This window comes from Atractosteus spatula, chromosome 4 (genome assembly GCF_055471065.1).
Source record: "Atractosteus spatula isolate fAtrSpa1 chromosome 4, fAtrSpa1.hap1, whole genome shotgun sequence".
NCBI classification, from domain to species: Eukaryota; Metazoa; Chordata; class Actinopteri; order Semionotiformes; family Lepisosteidae; genus Atractosteus; species Atractosteus spatula.
The window spans coordinates 4,585,752-4,598,889 of NC_142709.1; the positions used below are offsets into that span (position 1 = coordinate 4,585,752).

Genomic DNA, 13,138 nt, shown 5'->3' on the forward strand with positions numbered 1-13,138 from the left:
TTTTGAAAAGCTAAAATAAATGCCAGGTTTGTACTCTGAAACAATAAATCATAACAGATTTTTAAAATTAGTTTTCAGTACTTCTGGGACTAAAACACAAGGTAACTAAATATTCTACTGAGTTACTCAAGCTTTTTTTAAACTGTTTTTTCTATCACTCTGGCACTTTATTTTTAATGATGTACCGTAAATTGCATTTATAAACACTTCAGACGTCACGTATATTTATGAAGTGTCAAAACTGACATAAACGTGATAATAGCCAAACTCAGTTAATTGAATACAGTAATCCCTCGGATTAACAGATGTCACTTTAATGGACTTCAGATTTAGTGGAAAAAATCTCTTTTATAGGAATTTTATCTGTAAAATCAGAAAACCAGGCTTTCCCTGCAATAACGGACAGTCTTAGTCCAGTTAATGGGGTTGGTTTGGGGAAAATTGAATAAATTAAAGTATAAATGAGTTGTAAAATACATTTAATGTAAAATATTTTTAAAGTACTGAACAGCGATTGCATCATGGTATGAATAATGGAGTGTATGTAACATGACAAATTTACAGAGACTTACAGCCACTTAAATTACAGTAGATACATATACATAAAAACATTTTGTATGACATACCTATAAATAGCCCTAAAGGGCATGAAAATAAATTCATAGGTGTATGTAAAATGCTTATGATGGGTGCTTTTTATGTTTCATATGCTTTAGTAAATGTTATACAGTATATTTAAGAATAATGAAAAAGGAGATTGTATATTTATGGTACAAAAGGCATAGGGAGAATTTTCATTGATTGTGTTGATTGCAATTATTAAAAAATAAGTTAAAAATCCAGAAAGCATAAACTGTATATAGTGTACATACTGTACTGTATATATACATTCTTTTTTCCCATATAAAAAGTGTTTTTGTAGATGGAAAAATGTCATTCCAGATTGTTAGTAATGGACAACCTTTCCCCCCTATTATTCCATTACACCAAGAGTTTACTGTATTAACAACAAAACCCTAATCCTAACCATAGCCTGAACTACAGGTAACATATATCTGTGTTGTTAAGACATACTGTAAGTATTATACGATTTGAAGTACACATGGAATTTGTTTAAAACTATGGATGCTGGTCTCTACCTAGAAATTAACTTTGAAAATTCCTTCTATAACTTTTTTTTGCCTACAGTAGCTCATTTCTAGACGCTCACAAAATACACTCAAGAGAGGACTGTTCTTCAACTGCACATCTGGACTAAACATTAACACAGTCCATTATTACCAAATAAATTACTTTTTACCAATAGATCTTAATACTTCCAGAAAACTGGTATTTAGTTCAATATTTCTTAATTTGCAGTTTGAGAGTATTTTGGGAAGGGTCAATGTGAAAAAACGCATGACTAAGGTGAACATTTCTTAAAAGTAAAACTGATGCTGATGAGTACTGTACGTTTTGGTGCTCTCAGAATTTTGTATTCATGTGTTACTCTTGTAACATTGTAAACCTTTGCATTTTTCTTAACCCTATTTGTAATGATCGTTTTTTACAAAAACATTTTTTAAACATGTTTGTTCTGCACATGGAATAAGAAGAGAGAGGCTACACCTACCATACACTGATCCAGCTGTGACTGTACCACATCCTGCTCCACACTTCTCATCGCCAGTACCGGCAGCTGTGACTTCACCTCATCCAGAACCATCTTACACTCCAAAAACCGCTGATCGAAATTGGCTGGCTTCTGAAACAAGCGGAACTTTGTGGAGACCTCTTGAAGTTTCTTCTGTAAAAACAAAAGCGCAGAGCACAGGGACATGCACATGAGTTCAAAAAAGGGCTTGGAGATTTTCCTATATATATTGATATGCTGATAAATAGTCATTATATCCATCCATTTTCTGTGTTTCCCACATTTGTTTAAACTATTGCAAGCAATGGGCACAAGGCAGGATACACTCTGGACAGGAAGCCTGTCCATCACAGGGCTCACACGCACACTCACACAAGGGCCAATTTTACACAAGCCAAAAGTAATGTCATTGTTAAGTAAACAAACTATACATATAAAATTCTGTTGTAGGCATTTTGAATTTTTATCTAAACATATTAAAAACAACAGAAAAAAAGGAGCACAAGGGGTAAATTCAGCTTTGGTGAGTTGGGAAGATAATTCACAGAAATATGTAAGAAAATGACAATAAACAGGAGTTAGGAGTTTAAGTTTAAATGTGGCATTTGTCCACTTTTAGCTGGCCTCACTGTGCACAAAGGACATCTGTGAACAACTAGTAAAAATTCATATAAAAACAACCTGAGTCAGCTGTTCAAAAAAACAAATAAAGGTCTGGGAATGACCACACAGATAGAGGTAAACATTAGGAAAAACACACATTTTACAGAATGTGTTTTTGTGACAAAGTGACAAAGGAGTCACTTTTTAGTTTTAGTCACCTTGCTGAAAGAAAAAAAAGACAAAGAAGAAAGTGTGTGCTGTGTGCTATAGTTTGCCTCTCTGAGGTGGCAGCAAAAAAGGGAAAATAACTGTGGAACTGACTCAAACAGAAGAAAGGACGGGAGCTTACAGGGCAATCAAAACAGCGAATAAATCATTGTTAAATGCAGTTTGTTAAACTAGACCACAAATCAGTTGAGAGGGGGAAAGCAGCTTGGTACTAGAGAAAAAGAGCTGACACATACAGTAGGAGTGCACCAGAAACCCCCCTCATCAGGAACAGTGCGTCTGTTAATTAAAAATAATAAAACTTCCCAACAGGCAGGACTGTTTTAAAAGCCATTAAAAACGGGTTACTTTTCAAGCAGCAACTGGATATTGAGTTCCATCCCCCTATTGACAAAATAATAAAACTCTGTCTCCTTAATGAGCCTTTTATAGAAGGGAGGCAATGACTTCCCCTGCAGACCTGTCTTCGTCTGTCCTTCCTCCCTCTTAATTAAACTGTAAAGGAAAAAAAATAAATCTGCAAACAATCTCGTCGTTTGAAAGGAGGCACCTGTTTTTTAGAGAAATGAAAATGGTGAAGTGAAAGGATAAATTTCAAACGAATAGAGTGCCAGGGGTTGTTGAAGGATTTGACTCATTCACGTTGTCTTTAATGTTTACACCATAGATTAAGCATTGGTCTCAAGAGCCAATGGGAAAAACACTCGTCTTTACACCAGTATTTTGAAACAACGCCTCCTTTTCCACCACCGTTCTCCTCAAGTCCTCAGAGAGGTCAGTAAAGAGAGAAGGCCTATTGGCTCATCGAGCTGTTTGGTTGCAAGCAGAGATTCCAGCAGAAAGCCATGACATCACCTTCAACAACTTCATAATAGTGTAATAAGTCCATAGTATTGACACTGCCGATGCCTTTGAGGATTTTGAAGAATTAAATCAGGGCCCCTAATAGTCTTCCATGTTCAAAACGAATAGATTCAGTTCTTGTAGCCTATGAGAGTATGACATTCTTTAAAGCCTGAGAATGCACCTATTCACTCTTCCTTGGACTGATTCCAGAGTAGCGATATCTTTTATAATACTTTACAGTGACCAATCTTATAAACGAGGTTGTTCTAGATCACTATATTATTTTAACATTTTAACACACCTTGATTTAAATCACTATATTATTTTAACATTTTAACACACCTTGATTTAAATCCTATATTTTTAACTATATACAGTATAATAACTCTGTCTTTTTTAAATGTAACTTCTACAAGCTTAATGTTTCCCATCCTGTTTGAAACTTGTTTTTTTTCTGCCTGCACCTGTCAACATTAAGTGCCATGTGCCAGATGTTTGCTAATCATCACCATAATTTGACCATTTATGCCATATCTGTACTTTCCTTATTTCTATGAATTATTATGAAAGTTCTCAGTTCACATACAGTACAGTGCATGCATTACCACAGATGCCTACAGAAAGTAGAAACATTACACTACAAATACTGCATGAGTGATTCTAAGACGCAGATGGTTTATAGATGTTTATGTGGATTCATTCTACATACTCATCACAACAATGTGGGGAAGCAATAAAAAATCAATCAGGATCCTTGGTTATATAACATAATGTGTGGAATTGAAATCAAGGTTAGTTATTTTCAAACTGAACAATGCATTCGTGAGATCCAATTTAGAATATTGTACAGTATTCAGTTTTGGTCATCAAACTGCAAAAAAAATCTATTATAGCCTTAGAGAGAAGTCAAAGAAGAGAAAAAAGAATGATTCCTGGTCTCAGGAGATTGTCAAATGCAGACAGGGTAAAACAGCTAAATCACATCAGTCCAGAACAAACAAGATTAAGAGATTTCATCCAAGCATATAAACCCTAAGGGATTTAACTGTAGATAAGATGAAATCAGGATACTTCTTAAAATTCTTTAGCCAAATTAAGGGCATAGACTCACACCTGAAAACTAAGAGGGACATTTTAGGATGGAGAATAGGAAATCCTCCTTTGCACACAGAGTAGGTATCTGGAACAGGTGTCCCAGTCAGGCAGTTGAGGAAACCAACTTTGGTTTCCTTCAAGGAATACCTGGATGACCTTTAGCCATTGTACAACAAAATTCCTGAAAATGCTGAAATTACTGAAAAAGAAAAGACAGGTGGAATTCTTATATTTCTCAAATTGTTATTTTCACTTTTTTTCAATTTTGACTCCTTTAATTACAGTAGGTGGTTTCCTGTCAGTGGGTGTCACTTCTGTTGCACTGACTATTGAGTTAATGGTCTATAAATAACATCCCTCATTTCCTTTAGTATAATCAGTAGAATAGCATTGCACCCTGGAGATTGGTTTCTCATAAAGGCTTCTCATGTGCCCATCCAAATCATGAAAGCACTGTTTCTCGGTTACTTCAAAACAGATGTTACAATGGATAAGTCCTTATGTTTCACTAAAAAACACTTTCATTTTCACAGCTAGTTTTTATAACTTCATTATCATTATTTAGCAGAAGGCATTACCCATGGCGATAACACCTTAATACACCAAACAGAAAATCTCTGGTTACTTCTTTGAACAAACTATATGATCAGAAGTGATACAATATGTATTTATTTTAAATGACATTATGTAAAGAAAAGCTGTTTTGAAAGAAATGTTTGTATGGTTATTGCATAAGACAAAGAATGCATCTGCAGCTCTTGGTATACTCAGCAACATGTGACATGTAACACATCAAACTGATATTTTAGGTAAACCACAGGAGTCTAATATACTGTAGCCATCCAAAGATCCCCTTTGCAGCTGCACTGAAACAAGTTCAAGTATTAAAGTTAGAAACGCAAAGGTACAGATGGTACCTTCATTCTGCAATCTGAACAGAAAGTGTTGTTGTACCAGCCACTGAGATGTCCAAGATTTATTTCACTATTTGCCTAGAAAAGTCATCCCTAACCCATTCAAATCATGCAGTTCTAATATGCCTGCATATGGAAACAAGTCATTTTACATACTGTAACTTGCTGTAAATTTCGGCATACAGGATTATTAAGGAGCTTAAGGTAAAACCTTAACTTTCACTTGGCTATCTTACCCATGAAGCATCTCCTCCTACCAAGCTCGGGTTTCTTCTCTGAAAGCTGCTGAAAGACAGGCCTCAGCCAGACCGCAGCCCAGACTTCTTACCTGAGTCATGTTGATCTGAGACTGAACTCGCTCCGAGAGATCCTTCCCCTCGTTCCTCTTTTTCATTTCATCAAGGCTGATTTCATGGCTGCTCAGCTCTGACTGGATTTTCTTTTAAAATAAAGGGAAAAGGAGAAAAGAAAAAAAATAGCATAGCTCATTCTAGATGAAAAGGATTTAATACTTACAACAAAACCACTTAATAATTTATTCAGGGAGATACCTGCCAAGTGTCACCCTTTCACCCCCTTGGGCATCTTCTGTAATTACTGTGGCTTTATAAAAACATGAGTTTTGGGAGTACACACGTCCTGGTTTTTTAAAAAGAATAAAAAATCTCTGGTGGCATAAAATGCATTACTGTTGGTTATAGTTTTTTTAATAGCTGTTCTATTCCTTGCTTCAGTTAAGGATCTTTCTGCAGTGATACATTCCTCCCCTAACACAATTATTGTTATTTTTGGCTTCTCCTCTTAAAGATTAAAACCTTTCTTTTTTTTTCCCTATCACACACATTAGGGGTGATACAATAATAAAGCAAAAGATATATGAAAAAAAATGTGTACAATACATTCACTCTAGTCCCTTCTCAGACAAGAGAGATATAAATGGGTCACCACACTGGTCTGCTTCTGTGTGATAAGAAGATATTGTGAAGGGGAAAGGTGTGAGCTCTGAAGGTCCCAGGTGTGCAGTCTGCACACACTGGAGTGTGCCATGCTTCTAATTACAAAAGCCCTGTCTCTGCCACTCTACAATGCTTTGGCATCACAACAACATATTAACACCACTCCATAGCCCCTTGATATTGTAAGAGCAAATAAATAGTTAGTCTAAGCTAAGTAGTTATCAGATGTTTAATGCTCTGCCTCTGCTGCAGGAAAGATATCAGGGATCTCCAGTGGCAGAATTTAAATTTCGAAAGAGTCGGATGTGTGATGCCTGAAGATGCCTCTCAGTGCATTAATCCACAGCTGTCAAATGTGCTTGTTATAGACTACTTTATAACAGGAATATTCCTTATAACTTGTCACAGAACAAGCTATCGGTACAGTATATACTGTACAGAATAGCATCCTTATGCTGACCATAAGTAACCTTCAGCATCCGCAATATATACTGTACATATATGTTCTTATTGTATTACATGTTCAGGATATATGTCAGACCTTGTGCACCAGCAGATGTCTTTCTGGATTTCTCTATACAAGGATAAGAGGTTTTACTGACTGATTTGTTATGCAAATGTTACATAATATCCACTGAGACTGGCAGTGGATTCAGCACTGAAAGCAGCAATCTTATGATTTTCCTTGGGTTTAAAGTGATGGAAGTTGTAATCATTACATTTTCTGAAGTTTTTTCCACATATAATACTTCATGCTAAATTCTAACTATTCCCTAGAAGGCAGAGCAGTTCCTCATGAAATTTGCACATTAGTGTTGATGATTTATGTAAACTACTACAACGCCTGCTAATTTGTTATTTTTTAACATTAACAGATGTGAACAAAGTAGACTTGGTCTCCATGGATAGAAAATGCAATTCAACACAGATGTATCAATTCACAAAACACATTTGTGCACTTGGAAAACATGTTTTAAGTGCTACACACCACAAAAGTAAAAGTTAACTTGTGTTGGAGAACATTTAAAAAAAAAAATTAAAACTATGAAGTATAAATTGTGAGGTATGAGATCATCTTTGAGAGCAGGCTATTTTTTTCCAAAACACGAAGTCTGGTTAATTGACATTATGAAAATGGAATACGATCCTGTAATAAGATGAACTGTGAAAATAACACTGATTACAACTGCAGTATTTATGTTATGGAAGCTACTGATGTGTAAATAAAGATTTTCTTTGCAGTCAATTAATTAAAACACAGAAAAGAGATATACTTTAACACTTCCATAAAGAAGAGTTTGGTAGTTTTTAGCTTTTAGTCCTCTGAGTAGAAGCAAATCTCAACCTATAGTCATTTCCAAAGGAAATAGTTTCTTCTGGTTGGAGTATTGAGCAGAAAAGTTCACATGTAACGGAATGCTCTTCAGAAAAGTTACAGGTACAGTACACATTTTTCAAGATTTTTAAGCGGAACACTGTTTTAAGTGCTAATTGACAATCTAATACTGAAACTCGGGTGACTGGTTGGTAGCTTTGCTTTTGGGGGATTTTATGAAACAAACTCCACATAGTATCATACTGAAGCAGTTACTTTCTGTGATTAGGACTTGGTCGCAATGTATAACATCGTGTGATGGTACTGAAATTTGGACTGGTTTCGTGTGTTGCATGTGTGCTCTGCATGTGCAAATGTGGCCATTCTTGCACTTACAGTGATGAATGTCTCTTAAGCCTATTACATATGGATAACAGGCTGACTTTAAGCCAGTTTATCTTTTAATGCTGCTGTGAATGGCAAGGAGTTTCAATTTTCGCCATTCAAAGTATCAGAGCTACCAATGATATCCAATTCCCTGGAGGCCAGACCTGTGCATGCAACTCAGACAGGTGGAAAAGTAATGATGTAGAAAAGAGGCAGTAAAAACTTCCTCCTTGTTCCCAGCATCAAGCATTTCCTGTGGACCACCACAAGATGGGGTATGGCTCCCATGAAAAAATACTACTTCTACCTTAGTAATCAAAGTAGGAAGGAAACTCACATTATTCGCTGAAGATTTAATTGGTAATTAATTATTTTTGGCTCCTGATTATTCTTTTAAAATGGATTTCACTGTGCGATTGGTCATTTGTAGTAAATGAAGCAGGTAACATCTATGCAAGATTTACATACAGTGTTTTTTTGTACAACATACTAAATTCTTATTTGTTTGCCTTCTGAATACTACAAACTGAATTCGGGTACCTTAACAATAAATCACAGAATGTATTTAATTGTAAAACGTAAGCTAGAAGAATAACATTTACATTTGTAAGTAAGCTAATTCCAGCAAATATGGTTTTGATTTAACAGCACGTTATGTTACAATGAAAAAATTATTTGCCACATTACGTTTCCAATTACAGAACCTGCTTTCTTAACTCACTAAGTGAGAAACTGCTCAGATTTGATCTTCAGCAGAATTATTCATTGGTAGCCATCTCTAAGCCTGATCTCAAAAACTGACCGAGGCTGGAACTGCCATTGGTGAGCACTGGGATGAGACACCTGTAAGGTAAACCTGGTTGCTGTTATAATTGGTGCTCGTGAACTAATAGGTGACAATCTGCCCCGACAATCTACCCCAGTATGGTGACCACTAAGACTGTGTTTTAGGAAGTGCTCTGTTTGAGATTAAACATTCTTCTGAGGTCCAGACTGTGTGGTGACTAAAATCCCTGTTGTATCCATGAAATCCTTGGCACAGTTCAAAAGAGTAAGAGTGTTAATCCCAGCGTCCTTTAGAAATTCCACTTTGCAGTTTGCGTAATGTGGCCTAGAATTCAACTGGCAAAGCAATCTCACTTCTCCATCTTATCTCCCGAGTGCTGTAGTGGTGGCTGAAGTGGGTCCTCTCCTACAGTATACAGTGTGTCGAGCAATCTGGGATCTTTTAAGATAAAAAAGGCATTATAAATGTAAGGAAGTGTTCATTATTAGTAATAAAAGTACCAGACTTCAATACATACTCCACGGTTTGCTGAAAAAAATAAAAACAGTAGAGGTTTAACACTTTGTTGCTTCTGTATTACTGTCATTTCTTACTTTAAATTAACAATGGAACTTGTTTGGGATGTGATGTAAAGAGTTGTTGAAATACTTCATGGTGTTGCAAGCTCAGGTTGTAAAAGAATAAATGACTTGCCTTTTGTGTCAAAGTATTTTTCCACGTTCAGCTTTTTATAATATACTGTACTGTTCTTTACCTGTGCTTCCTGTGGTATTTGACCTGCATCAATGTGATCGGCTATATAGGCAGAGAGGTGGCGGTCTATGGTTGCTAGAGATTCCTGAATCAAGCGAAGGGCTTTGTCCGTCTCCTGGGCTGACTGGATACTCTGCTCCAGCATCTGTTGCCTCCTAACAGCCTTAAAAAGAAAATGAGGAACAGGTTGTTAACTGATTAATGGAAGAGAATTTTAAGTTCCAGTACGAATCACAGCAATCCACCATTTGGTTATCCACTGCTTTCAAAGGCTTACAGTACCTTGTAAAAAATGTGTAAAAAAAAAAATTGTTAAACTGTATCTCACTAATTTGTTCTTAATATTCCTGCCGTACATCTTTTAAGTTTTCCTGAAAGAGATTTTTATACATGGTGAATTACTACTAAAGTTCAAAGAGAATCAAACAGTAGAATATGAATACTACAAAAGGTCTATTATCATTATTTTAAATCCCATTTAAATAGATTTAGAATAAAGTGCATGTCAAAACTGATAAGACCAAAAAAAGGAAAGACTGCATACTAAGGGTTTAGACACTTTATTCAGGAAGAAGACGTACTGTTGCTGAGGCATTTTGTCCATGTAAAGAAATACTTCTCGCACATATTTTATGGCATATAAAACGTAATTGCACAGTAAAACAACCATTTTTGTCTTTGCACTATGATTTAAACCCATAGTAAAATGTTCCCAATTACAAAAACAGTTCTTAATCTAAATACCCAATTAAAGTCACTGCCAAAGTACAGCAGCCCAGTTGTCTGGTAGCCTCGCATAAACAGCACATGTGACCTCTAAAAAATTTATAAAAAGAAATTCTAGGAGCGTTAATGCTACTGTAGCTGCACAACAAAATTTAAATGACATAAAATCAGAATGCTACCTTTTTGTAAGATAACGTCCTCGTGATCTTTCTGCCCATAAAAGCTGTTCTCCTTGAGCAGGAAGCATTGACGTCTCACTCATTCACTCAGTTCTCGTCCCTCAGTCCACTCAGTACTATATGTGGTGACTGCCACTAAAATTAAGGCTTTCAACCTCCCTCCATGACCGGGAACACCATTCAGCTATTCACAGCCATTGTACTCTGATCTCATTACATACTGTAGTTGAGGAGCTTTCTTACACTAAGAACAGGGGCAGCACAGAAAGCTAATCCATTCCAGAAGAAGTTATCCCCCATACTGCTATTTACTGTATAACCACTGCCAGGCATTACAATTAAAACAGTAAACACATGTAAACATGTTCAGTTACCATATTTCTGTTAATGTTTTACCTTACCTTTGTTGCATTGTATTATAAGAACTTAAGAAAGGCTGCATACAAGAGGAAGCCATTTGGCTCATCTGCTTGTTAGGAGCTTATTGATCCTAGGATCTCATCAATTTTGATTTTTCTTTGAGAAAAAAAAAAACATTGAGGTCCTCTGATTATGTTAGAACTGTGAAAACCACTCAATATTAATTTGACATTATATATAAATATATTATGGATTTTTTATCTTTTTAGTTTTTAAAATGTACACCTGTATAAATAAGAGTTTTCATACAGAATTATGCGTGCATGTACTGTATAGTGTATGGAAAGCAGACAGAGTAAGGTACTGTACTTTACTGAGTTAAAAACAGAACAGCTAATATTAAGCTACAATCACTGCTATGTAACAATTTTAAAAAATGTGAAAAAAAGCACCTTCAAAGCTTGGAAAATACTTAGAGGCTGAATGTTATAAAAAGTGAGTGATTACAAACCATTCCATTTATAAGTACAGAGAATAGGTTTAAAGGGATATACAGTACTGTACAGTAAAACTTCATAGCATGCATGGAACAGAAACAGAGGAAAACACTTTGTATGCAGTATTTCTCATCACTTTGTTTGAGGGTGTTACAATCTTAAATTTTATTAAATTATTTCTTAGTTATCACACAATGGAGCAGTCTACTGCAGTTTGATTTGTTTTAATCAGGGAGATGCGTTGCGACAGCCAGAACCTTTTTACAAATAATACACAAAAAACCTGCATGTCAGTTGTTTTAATGGTGTCTTCTGATGCAAAACACAGTAACCCTCTCATAAAGGCCTTAATTGTGCTGAATTGAATTAACCTTAACCTTTATTTCCCCTAAGGGAATTTGCCTGTTAACGGATGTCTTCTACCGTAGTTTCAAAGACAAAATACTCTAAAGGAATTGTAAAGATAAAAGGATTTTGTCAGTTACTCCTTCACTTCTAAAAACAAGCTTGCCATCAGTTAACTTCACAGCCTCTTTACTCTTATCGATGGTATAAAATACATGGAAAAATGATTTCCTGTTTCTTTCTACAGGACTGGCCCTTGACGTGCTCAATCTGCACACTCCCTGGTACAGTTCACATTGAAGAGCTGCAGACTCCCCAATGCCCAGACACAGTAAAGAGATTTAGGGACTAGAAGCTAAGCTTGATGTCCTTTTGTCCTCAAGGGTTTTTCTGCAACACAAGCTGTGATTCACCCTGTATCCATAGTCTATAAAAGAGACCTCAGCACTGCCCTTGGCCTTATGTTGAACTACATCCACGGGTTCATGCCTTGTTGTTCATTTTCTTATTTTGTTAATGCCATTACGAATCTCCTGTGCCTTTGTAGAGCTTCATCCCTGAATGGTTTTGAAAGTTCCTTGGTTCTTCATGGTTGAATCTTTGCTTGAAATTCACTGCCCGACAAGAGGGACCTCACACAGACAGGTGTATTTATTTTGAAGTCACATGAATCACAACTTGTGCACGCAGACAGAGGTCACTCAAATAACTGTGTAGCTTGTTAAGGTAATTTTGTGCACCTACTTTAAGGTCACTTTGCCACAGCAAAGGCTTTGAAAACTTAATCATGCTGACATTCCGATGATTTTCCTTCCTTATTATCTGTTTTTTTGCTTTAAATCTGCGGTGTAGCGGGTGGCATGGTGTCACAGTGGTGATCCAGCGCTGGGGCCCCGAGCTCAGTTCCTGACCTGTGCTGCTGTCTGCATGGAGTTTGTATGTTCTCCCCCAGTTTGTATGGGTTTTCACTGGGTGCTCCAGTATCCTCCCTCAGTCCGGAGAAATACTGGAAGGTTAATTGGCTTGGCTTCTATGACAACTGGCCCTGTTGTGAGTGTGTGTGTGTCTGCGTCTGTGTGTGCCCATCCACGGTGCTCTTCACATGCCTTGTCTCCAGCTCCCCCTTGCCCACGTACCGTATTGGATGAAGTGGTTAGAAAGTGGATGGGTGGACGTGCGGAGTAGGTGGTGAATTTAAGTGTCAATTGCTGCCTCGGAGTGTCCTGACTGCAAGCTTTAAAACAACAAAACAGGAAAACTGTGCAAGGGTCTGAGGACTTTTGAGAGGCACTGTATATAAAAATGACAAATTGTAGTCATTTCTTCCGGAAGATCAATGTCTTCTCAAAGAAGGAATGGCTTTATATATAGTATACAGTTCCCGGGTTACATGAGGATTCTGTTCCATAGCTCAATTTTACACAAGCCGGAAGTGACCTTCTTTCAGCCATGGCCTGAACACGTGTGGAGAATTACCATTCGTGATACTGCAGCGCTCCTCCATTATTTTCCCT

At 36.6% G+C, this 13,138-nt stretch overlaps 1 protein-coding gene across 9 annotated transcripts in view; it reads right to left on the reverse strand.

Moving 5' to 3' along the window:
- Nucleotides 1–13,138, reverse strand: part of dmd (dystrophin) — a 721,300-nt gene that overhangs the window by 395,940 nt on the left and 312,222 nt on the right. For all 9 annotated transcript variants that reach the window (XM_088914984.1, XM_088914986.1, XM_088914981.1 and 6 more), the window contains 3 exons: nt 9,519–9,680; nt 5,648–5,758; nt 1,613–1,786 (listed from right to left, as the gene is read on the reverse strand). In XM_088914984.1, the coding sequence (XP_088771110.1) occupies nt 1,613–1,786; nt 5,648–5,758; nt 9,519–9,680 (447 nt within the window). The remainder of the gene's footprint in view (nt 1–1,612; nt 1,787–5,647; nt 5,759–9,518; nt 9,681–13,138) is intronic.